Source organism: Podarcis filfolensis, assembly GCF_964270895.1.
Source record: "Podarcis filfolensis genome assembly, chromosome: 3".
Taxonomy (NCBI): Eukaryota; Metazoa; Chordata; class Lepidosauria; order Squamata; family Lacertidae; genus Podarcis; species Podarcis filfolensis.
In genome coordinates, this window is record NC_139606.1 from 4,041,423 (window position 1) to 4,063,004 (window position 21,582).

The 21,582-nt window shown below is 42.5% G+C and overlaps 1 protein-coding gene across 5 annotated transcripts in view; it reads left to right on the plus strand.

Moving 5' to 3' along the window:
* TFAP2D (transcription factor AP-2 delta) overlaps positions 1-21,306 on the plus strand; it is a 41,406-nt gene extending 20,100 nt beyond the window's left edge. For all 5 annotated transcript variants that reach the window (XM_083606631.1, XM_083606629.1, XM_083606632.1 and 2 more), the window contains 5 exons: positions 4,611-4,776; positions 7,153-7,271; positions 12,532-12,673; positions 16,613-16,726; positions 20,991-21,306. In XM_083606631.1, the coding sequence (XP_083462757.1) occupies positions 4,611-4,776; positions 7,153-7,271; positions 12,532-12,673; positions 16,613-16,726; positions 20,991-21,210 (761 nt within the window). In that variant the 3' untranslated portion in view covers positions 21,211-21,306. The remainder of the gene's footprint in view (positions 1-4,610; positions 4,777-7,152; positions 7,272-12,531; positions 12,674-16,612; positions 16,727-20,990) is intronic.
* Positions 21,307-21,582: the final 276 nt, after the last annotated feature.

Below are 21,582 nucleotides of genomic sequence, written 5' to 3' on the forward strand. Positions count from 1 at the left end.
GGGAGAATACTGGTTTCATTTTTATTTATTTTTAAATAGATAGTTCTAGCTTTCACAGTTTGGGATAGAAACATCAATCATAAAGACTCAAAGTGCCAGAAGCCACTATAAAAACCATTCTTCAGTAAATACTGACTTGAATTCTTGACAGTTAATACTGGAAAGGGCATAGATATTTGCCACAGGAATGCAGAATCCGATGGTGAATTCAGTGACTAAATAAAACCTGGCTTTCTGCCCCACATTTCTTGCTAATTATGATCTAGCAGGATGCCCTTTTTGTCTGAGTTGTTAGGCTTAGATCTAAAGCTGTAGTTCCTCCCCAAATCCCATTAACACCCCACCCCTTCAGCCTCCTTCATCTTGACCATCAGGAGCGACTTTTGGAGTTATCAGGGGCTGCAATGGAAGGGGAGTCCAAAAAAGGTCCATTTCATGAGCAGAGTTCTTCTCTGGCTCCAGCTGTTAGTATATAGTAGTTAATCCAGCCTTTAGTGGTGACAATTGGCATATACCATTCTGGATGTTTTCGCACATTACACACAAAGTCCACCAACCCACACCCCATGCTTCGTGATGCCTTGATGTTTCAAAATGTGTACATAAATAGAAACAGGAGGTGCGGAAAAGGCATTGCCCCAGGAATCTGCTGCCCAAGGCAACTGCTTCATGTCACTTCATGGTTTGTGGATCAAAGCTTTGGCTCTAAGGTGCTATGATAGAGACTGGGACATGGTGTTTAAGAATCATCTCATATTCCAGAGTTTTTGAAGCTGGGAATGTTTCGGGTCATAAAGCATGAAAAATGAGGCATGGAATTCAATCATTAATGTGAATATAGCTTTTCAATCCATATTATGCTGCTTATAAAGAGTGGGATTAGTAGAATGCAGAAGTTTCTCCAAAACATCATTTCAGTGCGCTGTGTTCAGACTAGAGACAAATGGTAGATTTTCTTCTCCTGGGAGTGGCACCATAGGGTCATCATGGCTCGTAATGCAGTCACTTACATTTTCCGTCCCATTGCTGATTCTGAAAAGCAGTTTTTGCCCTTTTGTAGTTAGGCACCCTAACATCTGCTTGAACAGTCATGACAGTGGAATAAAATGTGTTCCTATCATACCACCTTCAATTCTCCTGAAGAGAGAAAAGTATTGTGTGCCTACCAATTCATCCTGGAAAATGGTGCATTGCCTACTTACGTGCAGTTAGGGAACTTGCCCCACTTCATCAGGGCTGGTCCTAGTGTTGGGCAACCTTGGGAAGCCTCCAAGGAACATTTTTCTCCTATCAAGCATGTTAAGAATGGTGGGGAAGAGCGTAGTATCAAAGGACAGTGACAGAAGACAAGTCGGGCATCCAAACCTCAAGGATGCTGAGGAGAAACCAAGGAGTCAGCTGAGGGCAGCACCCCTGGAGATGCTCAAGAACTGGCTGCTGGCTCTTTCCTCCAGAGCCAGGCTTTCCCTTTGTTCGGTGGGTGGGCTGTGCAGCTGGTGCACTGAGGTTTCCCATGAAGCCTGTCCAGCAGGCTTAAGCCATAATTTGGACAAACCCTGCTTCATATCTTCATTATAGTTCACTGGGAAGTTCCATTTACCACCCTGCCCTTATGTCACTGGATAAGTAATACCTTTTACATTCCCACGACATTTTCCCTTCTCCTTCCTATCCTCATTGGCCATGATCCAATGATACAGCTAGCTCTGCATGCCCAGTGCTGATTTGGACCTGTGCTAGAGCAGTAGCTCATACCTCAAGGCAAAACACTTTTGAAAACGGTGAGGGCTTTCAAATGTACTTTGAGATGTGGCAGGCAGGGGCCTGTCACTCCAGGAGAAAATGTCAAAAATCCCACTGGGCACATTGAAACCCCCAAGGGGCACCTCAAGTTAGCAATTCTTTGGATCTGGCCATTGTTTCTGCTCAATGTTGTTTTACAAGGCATCACTTTTTGAGTCAGTTTCATTTTAGAAGACTACTGTGGCCTTTCTGGAATTGATGCATTTTGCTGAATGATAAAGCCTGCGCTGAAAAAGATAAAGCAGGTGGGAACAAAATGTTTTCTTATTAAAGGAGCAATTATTTATTCAGCACAAATTGTTTGTGCACATATGGGTTGGATTGTAAAAGAGAAATATTAATATTTCATTGCTGCACTTCCTCATTGTTTGTAAAATGTAGACTTAATTTGTCTCTTGCATTGTAATATAAAGATCTATGGCTGCAGGTAATTCTCTACCTGCCTACAAGCAAATATATCAAGAGCTGAAATAAATAGTACCTTCCAATATAATTAACATCATTTACACATTATTTTGCTGAACTGAAATCTGGATGCATGGGAAGACTATTATTTATTCAAAGCTATATGTAGGTGAAAAGGCATAAGGTACAATTTGGCAGGAGGAGAGTTTGGAAAAATAAAATAACCTCCCCCCACACACAAAGAGTTCAACTAGTTATGAAGCCTGTGTTTTCCTTTGAAAATACTCACATTTATTAAGATAACTGAGTTTCAGTATTTTGTTGGTCTTTCATTGTTGGTCGTTTAATTTGAGACCTCGTTTTCTTTCCTAAATGGCAATTTATAAAATCACTAGTTAGATAGGGACAGAGATATAGACACAGATATATTTTCTAGTGAAGCCCCTATTATAGTGACAGAGTGGGTTGGCCATAGATTGCTGGGACCCCTGAGCAGCAAGCAAGGAGGCAGCTTGTCTCCTTGTAAACTGCATATGTGGTCTCTGTCAGAGGAGGCAGGGTAAAATCAGAAAATATGGAAAGTGGCATAATAAAGTCAGGCAGGCAGGCAGGCAAATTGTTATGCCCATAAATAGAATAGGGACACTTTGTGTGTGGAGGGGCCTTTTGGTTTCCGGGGGATCCCTGTTTGTGAGGGTTGAGGCACCCACTGTGAGTGCGGGAACGCAGGTTTGCCTTCGGGTGTGCAGACCTTACATTCCCCATTCACTTATATGGGAGAAAGGAAAGACGTGCCCTTGGAGACATCATTGCAATGGAGGCCTCACCCAGTTCTCTATCTGAGTCACCCCAAATCAAGCCATTGAGTGGGATGGGCTGCTTCTCTCAGCACATCCTACATTTTGTTGCTTTTCCTCACAATGCGATTGAGATATTGAGACTTTTACAGGGAGAAATTGTGATTAACCACTTGAATGCACTAGGCATAAATACAGAAATCATGACTTAGAAATTGTGAAAACAAAATGTAAAAAGGAGAAAGGCATGGACTACAACAATTAATGAATGCCTCCTCTGGGAACATCGCAAATATTTTCAAGTGTGCCGTTGCCTTGTGTAAATCCATGGAATGTAATTACTATAAACTCTGCTTCAAAGAATAATGTTAACTCCTACAACTGTAATAAAAAGCAGAATGTACATGATACAAATACTGGTACATGTTAGTTACCTGGATTGTGGTCGTTGTCCTTCCCAAGTACCCTTTGGTAAACCACTTGTGTATGTATCACTTGTATTAATCTAAACATCTACCGCATGCTAATATAGAATACAAATAGTATTTTAAACCTGTTTTAATAATTTTTACCACTGCAAAACTTAGCCTACACAAACAACAGCTCCTGTGGTAAGAGTGCCCCTCTTCAGACTGCAGAAAGCGTGCTTGAATGCTTATACTGGGGGAGATACATGCATAGAAAAATAGAATGCTAGAAACCTTCTCCCTGACATCTAATTGTCTATGTACAGAGAAGGATATACAGTATTTATGCAATCCTCTGTCTGAAGCGATAGACTCCAAGAATTGCAGCAGTAGTGGTGATGATAATGCCTAAGTATCACTATCATGCCAGAGGTCAGGTCACAGTTGCAAGTGGCAGTTCTGGGAAGAAATCACAGAACAAAAAGCCCGAAATAAATATGCAAAAATATTTTCCTGGAAGAAGAAAAGATCCTCCAGAACCAAAATATAAAAAGGGAAGAAATCATTGTAATTGGTTGCAAATAGCCTGTTGTGACTAGCTATTTGAAGTTCTTACATGTCGTGCAAATTCTTTGTTTGATATAGTTTTGGGGGTACTTTTTTAAAAAAAAAACAATAACAAGTTCTGCTATGAAATTGTGCTTTTAAAATGGACAAAACTGGGAAAGACATAAAAACCCTATTCAGGCATTAAAATGATCAACCCATGGAAAGGGATTGCATGTTACTGAGCCTGTCAGCTCCATCCCCAGCAGTCTTGGGGATGGAAAGTCTAAAGGAGATTTATAAGTGCATTTAGCCGAATGTGCTTAGAAACTTCCCTGTAACTGAGAACCTTGCATTATTCCAAGGAGACTTCTAAGTGTGTTCAATCAGATGTGCTTAGAATTCCCTTCCCTACTTTCCTACTCAAGACAGAAAGGTCAGGGATGGAACAGGCAGAGCAAGCGCACAGGTGAGTGTTGGCAGCAGGGCTGGTGTGCTTGGCCCCACAGACCTTACTTGTGCTCCCACCCCCCATTCAGGCATAATTCCCGAATTAAGCTAAACTTCCCCTCAAATGTGTTCCAGGAACATTTCATCCTGAAAACTCCTGCCCTGAGCCTCCCCCTAACGCATGTCATGTATACCTTTTCAGGTGGCACGTGTGTAGTCAATCCCACAGACCTCTTTTGCTCGGTTCCTGGCCGTTTATCTTTACTCAGCTCCACTTCCAAATACAAAGTGACCATCGCAGAAGTGAAGAGACGCTTGTCCCCACCAGAATGCCTCAATGCCTCTCTGTTAGGAGGGATTTTGAGAAGGTAAGGGAAAGCTGTGTGCAACTGCATGGGGTAGATATAGGGACGCTTGAGTTGGACTCAGTGGGGCCTTGGATGGCACGTCTTTGTGCCTGCTCAGCTTGGCTAAGAGATGAGTTCTTCAGACCTTTATGTACCTCAGGCTCTTCATGGAAAAGGGAACACTGAGACAGACTGATCAGAGGCAGAGAAATGGTGCCTCCTCTGGAATCTGTTTCATGAAGTGATTAGTACTTCATCTGAACGATTGCCTCAACAAGGAAGACCAGAACTAATAGAGGAAACATAAGCAGCTTTTTGTTGTAGCATTTTAATTGTTGGCTGTGGTTTTATCTGTTAGGAAACTTTTGTGTCTAAAAATAAAATAGAAACAACATCCTTCCTCTCCCAATCACCAACTAGACATCATCTCTATGGAATGTATATAAAATGGAGTTCGTTTGGTTACATTTTCATATGTTTCAGAATGAATGCATGAAATAATGAATGGGCATGAATGGGCTCAGCTTTTGTTACCACACTTAGACCCATTTGAACTTTTCACTGATAGTTCCTGCAGACACATTGTTTCAATGGCCACTCTACCTTTTATTTTCTCCACAGAGCTTAGATCAGGCTTCCTCAAACTCGGCCCTCCAGATGTTTTGAGACTACAATTCCCATCATCCCTGACCACTGGTCCTGCTAGCTAGGGATCATGGGAGCTGTAGACCAAAAAACATCTGAAGGGCCGATTTTGAGGAAGCCTGGCTTAGATGATGCATCACTTCAATATAGTTGGGAGAGAAATGACAGCTGATTCACACGATGGTCATTCCTAATGGTGACCACCATTAATATATGCCACCCCTCCCACAAAAAAGCCTACAGAACAATATAACATCTGGGGTATTCTGGCAAAATGAAGTGGCAGTCACAAGGAGCAGGCTCCAAAATCAGCTCTGTGATCACTGTTGACCCAGATGGCAGGGACAGGGGACTTACAAGCTTCATTGAAGGGGGAAACAAACATGAGTGCTGAAACAAAATGACTTTGCATGAAAAAATGACCAAAGAAATGTGACTTTCTCAAATTAAACACAAAGCAAATGATGTAGTTAATAGCAAAAGCCATGGAGTAATTAAATTGAAGGGTGAAGGGTGGGAAGATTCTTGCTCTTCTTGGTGCAAAGCTCTGTTAATAGAATCAAAGTCACTCATTTTCTTCCTTTTTAGTATCATTCAGGGGGTCCCTTCTGAAACCCATAAATCTGTGAGAGGAACAGGACTATTTTTATAACACTACTTTTTGTTTGATAACCCTTTCTAAGTGTAAGTCAAGAGAGAATGCCAGTACATCAGAAACCCCAAATTTTACTCATATTGTACCTGCATGCTTTCAGTTTCCCACCTAATGTCCCTTTCAGAGGAGTGGTTTTAGAGATGAGAGGATTTCCTCTGTTCGTTCTCTTGCTTTATTTGTTTCTATGATTTGCTGTGCTCCAAATTTCACTTTTCCTGAATCCAGTTTAACTAAAGGCATTTGCAAAATTTAATTTGGAATTTGGGACATGTGCAGTTTTCCACAGTCTATTTTTCCTAATTTATTTGTATTATCTCGGCTTTTGTTACCAGTGCACATTAACACATTTATAAAGCACACTGCTCCAAAAACAATCTTGATATGACTGCATCAAGTTTCTTTCCAGTGTGCCCATATGCTGTGATAGATTGGTCAAACACGGCACACAAAAAAGCATTCTATTACAATTGTAGGTACTATCATATCACATTTGTTTTGTTGATGTATTTTATCAATGCACATAGCATTTGCACATCTGTGATGCAGAAGAGAGGGCATGCAAATAAGCTGAAGGAAGAGGCTGTGTGTACAAAGTGTGCTGTACAAATCTGAAAATCGAAAAGGAATAATGGGGAGAAAAATCAAATGCGTCAGTTTCACTTTGGAAACAAGACCTGATCATTCAAAACTCCAAAAATCTGGGGAGAAATTTGGTTGAGGAAATTTTTGGAAGCCCCACTAAGTGATCTGCACCATGAAATCAGTTTGTGGGGAAAGGTTAGCCACATGTACACTCATGTACACTATGGCTCTGATTCAATTGCTACTCACAATGGTTCCTATGGGGAAAGAAAGCAACATCAAGTCATGGCTTCCCCACTTAACATGCCATTTAGCCCTTAGCAACATCATTCTTCTCATTTACTAGCTCCAGCTGCTGAGAGTACCTATCAATTCCTGCTGAGGAGGGCCTTGTACTGCAAATCAGGAACATGCAGCTCTTAGATACTCATTTGAGGAATTATTTTAGGTAAGAAAAACTGGGAAAGGATAACACTGAATCTTTGTATTTCCATTCCCTCCCCTTTCCCTGACAGAGCAAAATCCAAGAATGGAGGACGCTGCTTAAGAGAAAAATTGGACAGGCTGGGGCTCAATCTGCCTGCAGGGAGGAGGAAAGCAGCAAATGTCACCCTCCTAACATCCTTAGTAGAAGGTATGCTTTGTAATATCATGATATAAATGCCTTACTTGTTGCCTTCTTGAATTTTTGAAGTGGTTTTGGTTCTAGCATGTTACTGTAACTGCAGATGAAAACAAAAGATCAACAGTTACATTTTTCCTACTAGCAATGAATGACCACTGTTGTTTCTGAAGTTCCCATGCTTTGTTCTCAACATCTCAATGAGGCACCTGCCCTGAGAGTGTGGCAAGATGGCAGACTATTTAACTAACGAACACAGAAAGCTGTCAGGTCATTTGTCCATCCAGCTCAACAGCAGCTCTCAAGGATTCCAGAGAAGAGTTTCTCCCAGTTCTATTTGGAGAGGTTAAGAATTGAACTCAGGACCTTCCGCATGCCAAGTGTGTGTTCTACAATCAGCAGGTGGTACAGCCCCTCTTCCTTTTAGGCAGTAAAAGCCCCAGCAGGGACTTGAGCTGGCAACTGTGCAAGAGACAGAGCAGACTTTCATCGACTGATTCCATCTGAGAAGGCAGGAGCCTAACATGGAGTTTTAAGGAGATGGGTCTCAAACCAGGGACTCCTGCAGCAAAGTCCAGGAAACTTGCTCCATTTGCCACTATGGTAGTACTGTAATTGATGATCAGCCCAAATACACTTAGGCTCAAGCTTTGACCAGCTGTTGTCAATCAGAGTAGACAAGAGCAGGAGGATTGGTGGGCTTTAGAGGAAGGGACTGCCTTTTAATCTGTCGGCACAGCCATCTTGAAATGCCACAGCAGCTTTGCTCAGAGGACCCCACACACAGTGCTGACTGCTAGAGCAGCCATGCTGCACTGCTCGTTGTTTTCACTACAATCTGGGGCACAGGCCGCTTTATTTACAGCTAGAGCTGATGCTGAACAAGCAAGACTTTTTCTGTATTGCTTGACAATTGGCCAGGGAGCTTTGCAAGATTGAAAAGGACAGTTTGCTGGGTTAAGGCAGAGATTTCTGGAAGGCCCCACAGGAGGGACCAGGTTGTGTACCTTGACAGGCTTCAGCTGGCAGGTGCAAGGAGCAGCAAGGAGCTCTCCTGGGCCTCCCCAAGACTGAGGGATGCTCCTATCTCAAGTGAAAGCTGAAAACAACAGTCCTAGGAGGAAGCTTATCCATGGATTTCCTCTCCTCTTCTCTCTGGCTTTACCTGCATAATGATCAGCACTCCTGCAGCATTACCTGTTTAAGGAATGGGGGGGGGGGAGAGAAAGAGAAATAGGTTGCTTTTCCATCCCCACGAGAAGACAGAAGAATGAAGACTGTGAAAACAAAGGCTATAGAGTAGGAGAAGGGGAGAGATGCTGTGGATGTGGTAGTGCCCATTAAACAGCCAAAAGAGACACATGTTGACCTGTTTGTTGAAAATATGTGTTTTGTCTTGTAAAGGGATGGGGTGAAGAAAGCAAATTGTCTCTAAAATTAATATCTGCAGCTCAGTATGATATGTCCTCCTGATGTTTTAACTACTCCACAGTTATGCAATTGAGCCCAATGAAACTATAAAATTCTATATGAAAATTCTCTGTTTCTAAACAAGCAACACAAAACTAATCAGAATTATATGTCAGATATCTACCCTTGATATTTTGTCCATCTTAGGGCCTTTATTTGGCTGCATGTTTTATAGCTGAACACATAATGAATTAATTGATTTAATTTCCATATATGTGCATATTACAATGCAAACTTCAACCAATTCACTCTTATCCAAATTCGAAAAGAAATGGATTCTCTAAAGAGTTAACTTACATTTTAATAAACAGAAGCTACCAACCAGTCATAGGTAGCTGGTTTTAATGCCATTTTTTAATATTTGGGAAAAATATTTCTTTATTCATAATTATAGAAAAATTCCTATAATCATAATACAACAGCATTGTTGTTGACATCCATCTGTCTCAAGACAATGGAGTGTGCCTCTGGGGGTGAAGTCAAACTATTGTGTTAGCAGCATCAAAGTGACCTCCCTGGGCAGTGTGTATGGAGGTCTTGGGCCGCCCAGAAGACAAGACCCCCTTCTCAGTCTCGCTGATGTGGTCCAAAGGAAAGCAGAGTACCAGCTTGGCTGCAGGAGTTGCTGGGAGAAAGCGTACAAGGCACCATCCAACCAACTCCACTCTAGATTGTGTTGGGTTTACTCCTTAGCCTTTTCTTCTCCCACAAGGCAGTGGAGGTTCAGGGTCAGAGTTTTCCTTCTAGATGGGCTACCTTCTCAGGTTGACAAGCCCCATCTGCCCCTTACATCCATCTGCAGCATGTGCAGAAACCTCTGTCTTGCTATGCTGCCTAGTAGTTATGGCAAGCAAGGAGTTCTTTTGGATCCCAGCAGATGGAGGACTAGTAGACTGTTAGATGAAGAAGAAAATGGTTTATTGATTGACAATTAATAGCAGTAAGACATAATGATACTACAAAATAGAGTCTAATAAGCTCTACAATATAGACTTGCAATAAGCAAAGACTTGACACTAAATAGCAATTAAGATAAGCAAAAAAGGCACTTCAGGATATTTAGGGAGATAACTGCAAATGTGAAGTTCATGGTTCATCTCATTTGCTGCAGAGCCCCCTCAGATCCTTCCCTCAGCTGATGGGACCAATGTCCGAAGTTTACCTGTAGAACGTGAGGACACACTCGGCCTCTGAAGTTAGGAGCTTTTATAGCCCTAGTGAGGGCGCAATGCCAGGCTATGCAGGTGTTCTACATTATGTGAGCCTTCCTCCCTACCTGGGCGTGAATGCAGTGCCTGCCTTATGTCTGGTCAATTAGGGTTCATGACGTCAGCTGTCCTTCAGGCTGAGCCAAGTACAGTTCATGTCTTGGGCATGTTAACTTGTCAAACTGGCAGGTGTCTGGCAGCTGGCCAAATTCTCATTAAGTTGCCACGCCCTTATAAAAAAAGTAAAGGTAAAGGGACCCCTGACCATTAGGTCCAGTCGTGACCGACTCTGGGGTTGCGGCGCTCATCTCGCTTTACTGGCCGAGGGAGCCGGCGTACAGCTTCCGGGTCATGTTGCCAGCATGACTGGTTCTGGTGAACCAGAGCAGCGCACGAAAACGCCGTTTACCTTCCCGCTGGAGTGGTACCTATTTATCTACTTGCACTTTGACGTGTTTTTGAACTGCTAGGTTGGCAGAAGCAGGGACCGAGCAACGGGAACTCACCCCATCGTGGGGATTCAAACCGCTGACCTTCTGATCGGCATGTCCTAGGCACTGTGGTTTAACCCACAGCACCACCTGCATCCCTGCCCTTATCATATATAGTCCTAATTATATTGACAGATATATAGCGGCATCTAGCACCAGTTCCTCATTGTAAGTTAGCTATATGATGAAGCCCTCATTAAACAGATAAAAATATTAAGATTTAAAGCTACAATAAACGTTGAAACCAGGAAGCACCACCTACTGGCCATATCTGATCTGGCAATACAACCTCCTTCTTGACCGTTGGACCCACTATTAAGGTAAAGGTAAAGGACCCCTGACAGTTAAGTCCACTTGCAAACGACTCTGGGGTTGCAGCGCTCATCTCGCTTTACTGGCCGAGAGAGCTGGTGTTTGTCCGCAGACAGTTTTTCCGGGTCGTGTGGCCAGCATGACTGGCAAACCAGAGTAGTGCACGGAAAAGCCATTTACCTTCCCGCCGGAGCGGCACCTATTTATCTACTTGCACTGTGACGTGCTTTCTACTTGCACTGTGACGAGCTGGGACTGAGCAACGGGAGCTCACCCTGTCGCGGGGTTTCAAACTGCCAACCTTCCAATTGGCAAGCCCTAGGCTCAGTAGTTTAGACCACAGCACCACAGCCTATGCTGGGGAAGTCCCTAACTCATTGAAGGTTTGGAGACCCATTGGCTGCCTTTAGCTGGTTTAGCTGGCTAGTCGAAGCCATTCCTGGGGTATGGCTACTGTTGCATGCTGACAGCTTCTGGGAGCCACGGGTGAGAGCTGAGTGTAGGGTGGGGAACAAAGGTGGGATGTATCCCCCACCAGAGGTACTACCCCTCCCCTAATACTCCATGTACCCCCCCTCACAACGTCATAGCCTTAAGAAAGCAAACAATACTAAAGTTATTGATCTTTAAAGTATAAGCATTGGACCAGTTTCTTTGTGGATTCATTCCCTGATGCTGCTGTAATATTTAAAGGCCCAGAACCACATCTTCGGGCCCAATTGCATGGGACCTTTTGATAAGGTTACCAGATGTCCCCATTCCCCGGGGACAGTCCCCAGATTTACAAATCAGTCCCCTGACAAAATCCATTGAAGTTGAAAAGTGTCCCTGAATTCATTGGAAAAAAATCTGGTAACCTTACCTTTTGATGAGCTGTTGATGAGGATGATGTGCTGGTGGTGATCTTGTGATTGTCCCTACTCAAGTTGTGGGCTTTAATATGTCACCTCACTACTATGCCCATGGAAGAGAGTCATCCCATAGTGCTACTTACAGCATATCTGAACATTGCCTGGTTTGAAAAGCTGCAGTACTTCTTTGCCAAAAGACAAAGTATACGTTAGGTTTGGATCCAAAGTGAGGGTGTGCTCACATTACTGCCTTAGAGCGGTAATAGCTCAGTTGGTTAGAGCATGGTGCTGATAACACCAAGGTTGCAGGTTTGATCCTCCAATGGGACAACTGCATATTCCTGCATTGCAGGGAGATGGACTAGATGATCCTTGGTATCCCTTCCAATGCTATGATTCTATGAATCAGGTCAATTTCTGTCTGTGTACTGTACACACACCAGGAGGTGTTGACTGAGCAGGGATGTCTTTGCCCCATGCAAAGGTGCTCATGCCTTGGCTAGAGACAAATGAGGAATGGCTTAAGAACAATTTAAGCTGGTGGGAAGCCAGTTTGAGAAACAAGGCATCAGACAGTAGTATCTAAAGACAAAGTACAGGATAGATATACATTTTGGGTAATGTCTTGTGAGCAAGGATTAAAAACCCAGTTTAAGTTTGCCAAAGTCCAGTCTTTGATTTTGGTGGTTGCCATTCTTCAGGATTATCAGTATTTTAGTTTTTTTGATGCCATATTTCAACAACAAAAATTGTTGTTGTTTTGTTTCTTACCACTCTTATGCAATCTGCTCTGGCATTTTTCTTGATTGACGAGCAGGTAAAAATGCTTTAAATCATAACTATTTATCTATCTATGTTGAGAGAGACCATGTCTGTACATTCTAAGTAAAGTACCAAAGACTAAATGTAAAATGACTCAGTTGTTTTTGTTTGCTTGCAGGAGAAGCTTTACATTTGGCCAGGGATTTTGGCTACACTTGTGAAACTGAATTCCCAGCTAAGGCGGTTGGGGAGCATCTTGCCAGACAGCACATGGAACAGAAGGAACAGACAGCAAGGAAAAAGATGATCCTAGCAACAAAGTAAGGAAGAGCCAGATTATTTTCATGCTGGTTTGTAACCTGACCATGGATCAGCCCAAAACATAGTGGAAGGGCACATGCACCCTCTGCAAACGTTTAGAGTGTTTTTGTTCCATGATACATAAATGCATTAGCCACAGAGGCTGCACTTTGAAACACACTTCCTGGGAAGTACATTGTGTTGAATTTAGTGACACAAATACGTAAATATTAATAGAATAGCACTTCGTATCAGTTCTGAAAATATAGTGCTCACATGAGCGGTCTCCTTGCACGAGCACTATAATATTAGAAATGCAAAATCACCAATTCCATTTGTGTGGAGAAAGATGACTTGGATGTTTTTTAACAGATGTCTGCAGCTGACACATCACTGGAATCAGCTGACTGATGAATGACAGGCAGATGGACTGTTGCTTCTTTTCTGTTATGTTATTATTGCCATCTACTGGGCATAATCAGAACTGATCACCTGCATGTCATAGACATGCTGAACAAACCAGGCACATGAGCCAATCCTGTAGTGCTCCTGTACCAGGGGCGGACTTTGGTCTTTCAAATTTCAGCAGCCCCCTGCATGAGGCCAAAATTTGGTGCCCTCTCCATGTCTGTTTTGCATATGCACTGCAACGTAAGTTACGGTGCCGCCCTCAGCTTGACACACAGTGCAGGAGTACCACTTGCACTGTGCTAAATCCATCTCTGCTTAATTTGTCATGGGAATTATCCAGTGGGATTCATGGGAAACATATAAACTGACAAAGAAGTTCAGTATTCTCATGAAAACCTCACTGCATAGCAGTTGACATGCAATCCTCCATATCAAACTTCTTTGAGTGTGCCCAAATGTGCTGAATTTACTAAAGTACATGAATAAGACATTATTACATGCACACATCAAGACAGGAGCAGGCCAGAAACAGCCTGTTGACTTCCTGATGTTAAATCTTTTGAAATTATCTGAATTTTGAACTTTTTTGGCAATCTGGAAAAAGTGAGGAAAATGTTTTCTTGAAATATTTTTGGTTACTTATGCAAAAGTCAATGGTTTAATTTTAATTTTTCAAAAATCAAGTGCCATATTATGGAGTAAAGACCTTGTGTATTTTTTAGTTTATTATAATGAGGGCCATAAACATACATTACAGACATCAGTCTCTTATTTGCTTTCTTTTAATACGCAAGCAAGGATGTAATCCCAAACGCAATTGTTCTGGAGTGAGGAAGCTTATTCAACAGAAGCTTACTTCTGAGTAAACATGCAAAGGACCAGATGTTGCAGACCTAAGGGACACTACTCCTAACATGTCTTCGTTTCCCTGTCACATTATCCCATGTTATCCTCACCACAGTCTATGAAGAAGGCTGGTGATCTTCGTGAATGTGGGGAGCTGAACCAAGGTCTCTCCAGACCTAGTCACTGTGCACACCAGCCATTATTTTCACTAATGCAGTTTCAGTAAGAGTCTCTCTCAGGTATTCTGAATAAGCCCAGTTACAAAACTTCCCCTGATTCAACAGGACCCCCAAAGAAGTACATGCTGCACTGTAGCATTATAGACCGATGCACAAACCATTTAAGCTCACATGATAGGCTAGACAAAGCAGGTTAATTTGTTCTGTTGGCCTGAGATATGAGGCTCAATCGAACTATAACAGCCCAATTTGTTTAGGGATCAGACTTCCTGCATTATACCTGCCCTGCATATTCATCCACACTGAAGGACAGAGAGTAGGCTTTTTGCTCTGTAAGTGCTTCTGAGTTCCTTCCCCTGTGCCTCTTTCACATTTTCAGCGGCCATGGTGTGCTGCCTGGCGACAAGATACAGGTGACCGCAAATAACTTATACAGTATCAAAGGCTTCAATGAAAGTAGCAAGCTTTCTGTTTCCTTGAAAAGGGAAACCTCTTTCCTACTTGATGTATAACCTCTCTTCAAAGAATCCCCTTTGGCTATACCAGCATGCAATAGTCCAAAAATCACATAACTGGCTTAAAATGGAAGGAAACAAGCTGCCACTTTTATTAGGCCACACACAGTCATTACAATCAGAAGTTCTGAAATGCACAAACATAACAGAGGCAAATAGGCCTCCTGAAGCCCTTTATCTTCCCCAAGGAGCCATAAAAAACAATTAGTCTGCCAGGATTTTAAAGACCAAACAGACTCTTAAAACATTTACCTAGGACTAGCACAGACCAATTCGTTCATCTGCAGGCACATCAGCTTAAATACCATTTCAAAGTGACCCCTTCCAGCCAAGAGTGGCGGAGCTTCGAAGAAAGACTGGACCAAAATTACTCTGGGCTTACTCACACTAATGATTTGCATCAGAGCTTTTGGGAGCTATGATTTAACACTGTAAAGATTGGAGTGATAAAAACTAATACTATTTGCTTTCATTTTAAGCTAGCAATGGTTGCAAATAATTTGTTTCCTTTTTTGAAAAATAAGACAAAAGCTCAAGAGCAAAGATTTGCTTGATATGGACTGGTGGACCTTAATGCAGGCTTCGCTGGATCTTAAAAGACAGAAGTTCATATGGAAGTTATTGTTCATGAGATAAAATTATGTCTATAGGGAAAATTTGTGTAGAACTTGAGAGCAAGGCTGTGCAAAAGTCTCAGGGGTTTGAACTAGATTGCTCTTGGTGTGCCTTCCAACTCTACAATTCAACAGTTCTATGAGGTATGAATCTCAGGCAAATCACACTGCTTCATGCAGTCTGTTTAGAAATCGAGAGCAACTCAGCTCTGCATATAACACCCAATTCTGCCTAATTTTTTTTAAAAAGGTGGAGACTTTTGTTAATTTCCCCATTATAGTCTGTGGGGAAGTCATGTGAAGCTTCAGAAAATGGACTGAAGCAACCCTCTAAACACAAGCTGAAAGGCCTCCTATCTGAACCTAAGAGGCAGGTTCTGAAATGATTCACACACAAAAAACCCTACCTGGGAGGTGTTTGTGGCATGCACCCAAGAGATGTTGCTTATTTCTGATAATGGCCTCAAAAGGGGGGGGGCATGGCTCATCATCTCTTTTGAAAATTACACTGTAGACTCCAGAAGGCAATATTTTATGTATGTGTGGCTTCCTTGTGAGATGGTGAGAGAACAGTGCAATGGCGTGCAACCAAGAGGCTAACCCCATGTAGCACTATTTCCTTTGATCGTCTGTTTTTGATCCTATGCAGTTGTCTCAATGACATAGTGGATGAAAATTGCGTACAAGCAAGCTGATAGCAGCTGAATTTAGACATGAGTGAGATAAGCATGGTTGGCAAGTCCTGGTTGTATGGAGATGCCTCCCACTGATGGCCTTTCCTGTTCACTGAAATGTGAAGTTCTGTTGACCAAAGCCTGGAACTGGATGGTCAAGGTTTAGTAATACTGCAACTTGAAGCATTTTAAAGTAGATTCCAAAAACAGCATAACCACACATAATTTGTGTTGGATTGTTGTCACTGTATTATGTGTGTGTGCATGCATGTGCATACATATGTACATTTTTTGGAATGTAGATTGATTTTGAATATAATCACTAAACAGCGTAAGAGAGCAATGGCCAGCTAATAGTCCACATGCTGGATCATCTGGTCTCCAAATTAATATTGCGTGTTTCAAACATCCTGGCACAGTTTCACTTGTAAAGCAAAGCAACAAGCCTCTGTGCACATTCCATATGCATTTCATAGTGTTGCTATTTCACATGCATTATGGAAAGCAATGGAATAGTGCCAGTTCCAAACTCTTTTCAGCAGAGCTTTGAAGAATGTCTTCGTTTCTCAGCCCACCTCCCACCTGTACCACCTGCTACTATTTATTCAGTTGTGCTCCATACCTGGGAATCCATTTCTGCTAAGAGATGTCAACACATTGGAGCATGCATTGGGACATTGGGTAGACATCCGTAACATTATGCATCCATTCTGGTTCTAGGCAAATATGTAAAGAATTTCAGGACCTGCTAAGTCAAGATAGATCACCCTTGGGATCCTCAAGACCCACTCCAATATTGGACCTTGACATCCAGAGACATTTAACACATTTCAGGTATGACCTTTGAAATCCATTTGTCTTCTGTAAGTCAACTTGAAATGTTAGCTGGTGAATGTTTTAGATTTCAATGTGCTTCCTCTCAAGAAACTGGGAGGAAAGTTGCTTATGCTGCCACAGTAAGTTCTACATTAAGACTAGCATCTGTTAAATCCAATCTATGTGTGGTAGGGAAGAGCTTTCGAGAGGTGCATAAAAGGAGGCTACTTGAACTTTTGGTCTTGGGTTGGGGAGCTTTGCCGAGTTTAATCCTTGTGTAGCAACCACATCTTACAGGATCCAAAGGCACAGGAATGTCCTCGAATTTGATCCAGGAGAGAGTATAGCTCTCTGGAATACAGTTACTGTCCAAGACTTTTATGTAAACTCATTTTTTGCTATATAAATAATATAGACTTAGGCTCTTGAATTTTTCCCAGAGTGGCTTGCCTTATCCCTCCCTTTAATGACTTTTCACCAGATGGTCAAACCTTCCAGTTTAGAGGAGCATGAGGCTATGAATGGTTTTTAAACTCCTGCATCTGTATTACATTGTTTGTAGACTGTTCTAAGATTATTTTAAGAGCTGCTTTTATTTGTGTGTCTATGCGTTCTTCAACATTTAGTAGTTTAGCTATTCTTCCTTGTTTTTCTTTAAATTATTGTTGGTTATCTGCCTTAGGAAAGGTGGGATATAAATGTTTTAAGTAAATAAACAATTAAACCACTTCAGTTTTTGCATAATGAAAAACTATCTAGTTAAATATGTGGGCTTAAACATAAAATCCAAATTCATGAAAATCTGCACAGTTAGAATGCAATGGAAACTATTGTCTCGTTCCAAGGTGCTGTCATTCCTGAGTGGTCAGATGCCCTCTGGTGGTGCTGGTGAGAAGCAGTAATTTCTTTTCTGCTGCTCTCCTAGTGAGCTAAACAAAAGAAGAATATGTGGGAGCAAGAAAGGACATACGACTAGGTGACATTTTCCCAATTGCACCTAAATGAGCATTCAGTCCCAAACAGGTTAAACCAAATAAGTGATATTGCAGCTCTCTCTAAGCAAGAGCAGGATGGGATAAGTGCAAAGATTTTCCCCAGGTATCAATTATAAAAATGTGCTTGAACGAAACGGTGGCTGAAGGTGGAGCACTTCATGGAGCATAGTGTAGAGATGGGACATTTCCAGGATTTAAATTCTTGAAGTGCCAAAAAATTTATGGAGCCATATATACTTTCCTTGTGCTGCTCAGACAGGGTATCTGCAACATTTTCTGCAGACAAAATTAACTAAAACATAACCAGTAGAACTACCGCAAAGCACTTTAATAGTATTTAAGGGAATGTGTGGGTTCTAATAGGCTTAGCATAGAGGGTGCTGTGGGTGTAGCTTTAGGACACAAGTCCTTCTCATCAACTTGTTCTTCCTCCTTAAATCATTTTAATATACTTGCATGCTTTAAATTATTATTATTAACAATAATGAATAGTAATGGTAATATAACATATGTATTTTTAAAAGGTTGTGTGAGCCACCCAAATTGCAGCTGGCGTGTTAGCAACCCTCTTCACACACTTATTCATGGGACGAGTGGCCATGCCCAGAAAGGAGTGGTGGGGCGATACCACGGCCTCTGCGGCTTCCCCTGACCCACCTCCAATATCCACACATCCGGCATGGGCAACTGAGCTATGTGCATAGGCTTCAGTGCCAGAGAAGCTGAAACCCTGCATAAAGCATGCCCATATTGTGGCCGATACAGTCCCTCATGCAGCAAGAGTCACGGCTGATACACTCGTTGCAAGCAGATCCTCATGTGCGTGAGCCACAAAAAATGTGATTATGGACCAAGGGAGATCCTTTCAAGAAGACACTGGAGACTGCTCTCACCTTTTTGTTCCTAAAATAAATTTATGTAAAGCAAGGGTGGCCTTCCGGACGTTTAGCACTATAACTCCCATGCCGGCTGGGGCTGATGGGGGTTTATGTCTGGCAACATCCAGAGGGCCCCACCTTGGCTGTGGCTGCTGTAAAGCATCTGAAGGCTTGGCAGTAAGCCCTGGTGTTTTCCGTCTTCTAACCATGAACAAGTTACATACTGAGAAGAACCGCAAGTAATATGTAGAGGCTGCAGGAAGGGGCTTCTGCAGTCATAGGGGCTACTCATGGGGTTAGATGTTTTCACACTGAGCAGGGCATAGCAGAGGCACATGTCTCTCTTTGAGTATCATCAGCCTGCCACAGTATGCTGTAAATATTTGATAGCAACTTCTGCTGCTAGAAATATCCAGACTTGGCCATTGCTGTAAACAGGGATAGACAGATGGTGGCTTCCTCTTTTTCTCCTCCACCTCCCATGGAGAGTAAAGCTATTTCCTTCACAATAAGACTGAGCTCTGTCAGCCTGGGGGTGGAGAGGTGGGGTGGGGTGTGCGACACCTTGTAGCTGCTGCCAAAGGAGAGTCCAAGTCTTCAGGCCTATTTGGCTGGTTTTGCTTCAGTGAAAGGATATCATTAAAACATGAAGGGGAAACGCCCTTCCCATCCAGCTTCTGGGCATGGCTGCATGTGCTTAACTGCATAATGACTTGAGAAAATTGGCATAATATCCCACCACCACCAAAGTTCTCAGAACACTCTTTACAAATACAAATCCATTTTCGTTCCCCCAAAAGTGCACTGTATCATGGTTAGCATAGAAGAGGTGCAATGGGCCTTGCTTTCTCCTTCATCTCAAATGGAGAGAGACTCAAAGCAGATGCCAAGGTGGCATGGAAAAGAAGAAAGTAGGAAATGAGGTAAGAAATTCTCGTCTGAAGGAAGGTCAGCACAGGATAAATGGCAGTCTAGGAAGCTAGGAGGTTCCTCTCTCTAGCCTCCAGTCAGGGGCGTAGGAGGGGTGGTGGTCTGCCCCAGGTGCCATCATGGAGGGGGGTGACAAATTATCAAGGAACAATTACTGCCCTACTCAGGCGGTGCATAAAAACCTTTTTAAAAAAACGCCTGCTCCAAAGGTCTTATCTTACTACACTAGGGATTATATAGCTATATCTGAAATTTCATGCATATGAGTTAATATCTTGACCCTCCTCCATGAAAATAACTGTTTACTTGGCCATTTTCATATGTCATGAAGGCTGAAATTTCAATTCAGTGGAGCCAAAACACAATGCATCCTGTAGATTTAAGTTTCTGTCCACAGTCGCCTACTTGTTATCAGGGGCCCAGAACCCACATTCCTCTGTAAGAAAATACAAAATAACGTTAAAACCATTTTTGCAGGCAAATAAAAAATCAAAAATCAATGTGGGGGAGGGGACAAGAAATTTTCCGTACTGGGTACCACCTGACCTTCCTACACCTCTGCTTCCAGTGCAAGCTTAGCTGCATCCAAATACTTCCAGCATTTCATAGCTATATAACAGTCAGAAACCAGCATGTTAAGCTTTGCCCACTGTTGAATAGCCACGCCAGCAAAAACTTCAGTGCTGATTTTTGCCAGCCAGGCAATCATTAAAGGTATAGGGGACATGCCAGAGGGAAAAACTGGCAACCTGAATTTTAATCCAAACGAAAGACCAAGCTACACGTGACTGTATCCCAAGTATGACTTGGATCAGGGCCATGTATTTGGGAAGGGGGGTTAACCCCTTACTTTCATACCTATTCCCAGAATGATGATTGCCTGTTCCCTGTTTTGCCACCCCAGTATATGTTCCAGCTCCAAACATTATTACTGCAGGAATCACTTTTGTTGCAACACTGACTCTCACCACAGCATGCCAAGGGTGGATGTTACCCATAAACCTATAAACACCCGTGCACAAGTACCTGATTGGGCCAGAGTTTCCCAGTGGGTGCAAGATGTGTGTTTCCACACATATTTCTACCTTTGAGGCTTTTTCTTGCAGGACTTTATTCCTCATCATCCTAACAGGCAGTTTTGTTGGGCGTCACATTGTATTGCTTTGGGAGACTTCATAGCATCCTCTTCTACCTGTGGGGTTCCAGGGCATCCTGGCCACAGTAAATGAAGCAACACTGGTTTACACCAACTGAAAACCTGGTCCCTAAGGGCTGCACTTAACACCTAAGCTTCTGTCAAGAAAATCAACCTTTGAAGATGTTTCTGGCCTGGATAGGTAGATTATTTTTGTGTCTTCCTCACTCAAAAAGTAATAAATATTTTAGTGGGCAAGTCTTCAATTTCAGCAAAATGAAAATCTGTGTGCAGTAAACTCTTCAATATTTCTCTCTCTCTCTCTCTTTCTCCTTCCTTTACAGCTTGATCACTCATGGCTTTGGGACGCCTGCGATATGTGCTGCCCTCAGCACTTTCCAAACTGTTCTCAGTGAAATGCTGAACTACTTGGAAAAACACACGGCACACAAAAATGGCGGAGCAGCAGAATCCGGCCAAGGACACGCCAACTCGGAGAAAACCCCCCTGCGGAAAACTTCAGAGGCTGCTGTGAAAGAGGGCAAAACAGAAAAGACAGACTAGCTACATCAAACAGAATCTATTTCCAGAGAACCTTGCTGCTGATATTTTTTTTAAAACATATATCTATCTCTATATATATAGATCTACATATATATCTATATCTATATATCTCATCAAAAGTGATTTGGCTCCAGTGGACCAAACTGAATTTGGGGAGGGGAAGGTTTTTTAAAACCCACCACCCCTGCTCTCCCCAAGGACAGCTATGTACAGTAACTGTGGGATGAAACAGTCACTTTTTTAAAAGCCCCCCCCCCTCTCTCTCTCTCTCAATGATGTTTTGTGTGTGCACGCACGCACACACACGTACATTTGATCATTCCAAATGATACACTGACACTTCCCCCCCCTTAGCACTTCCAGACTTCCAGG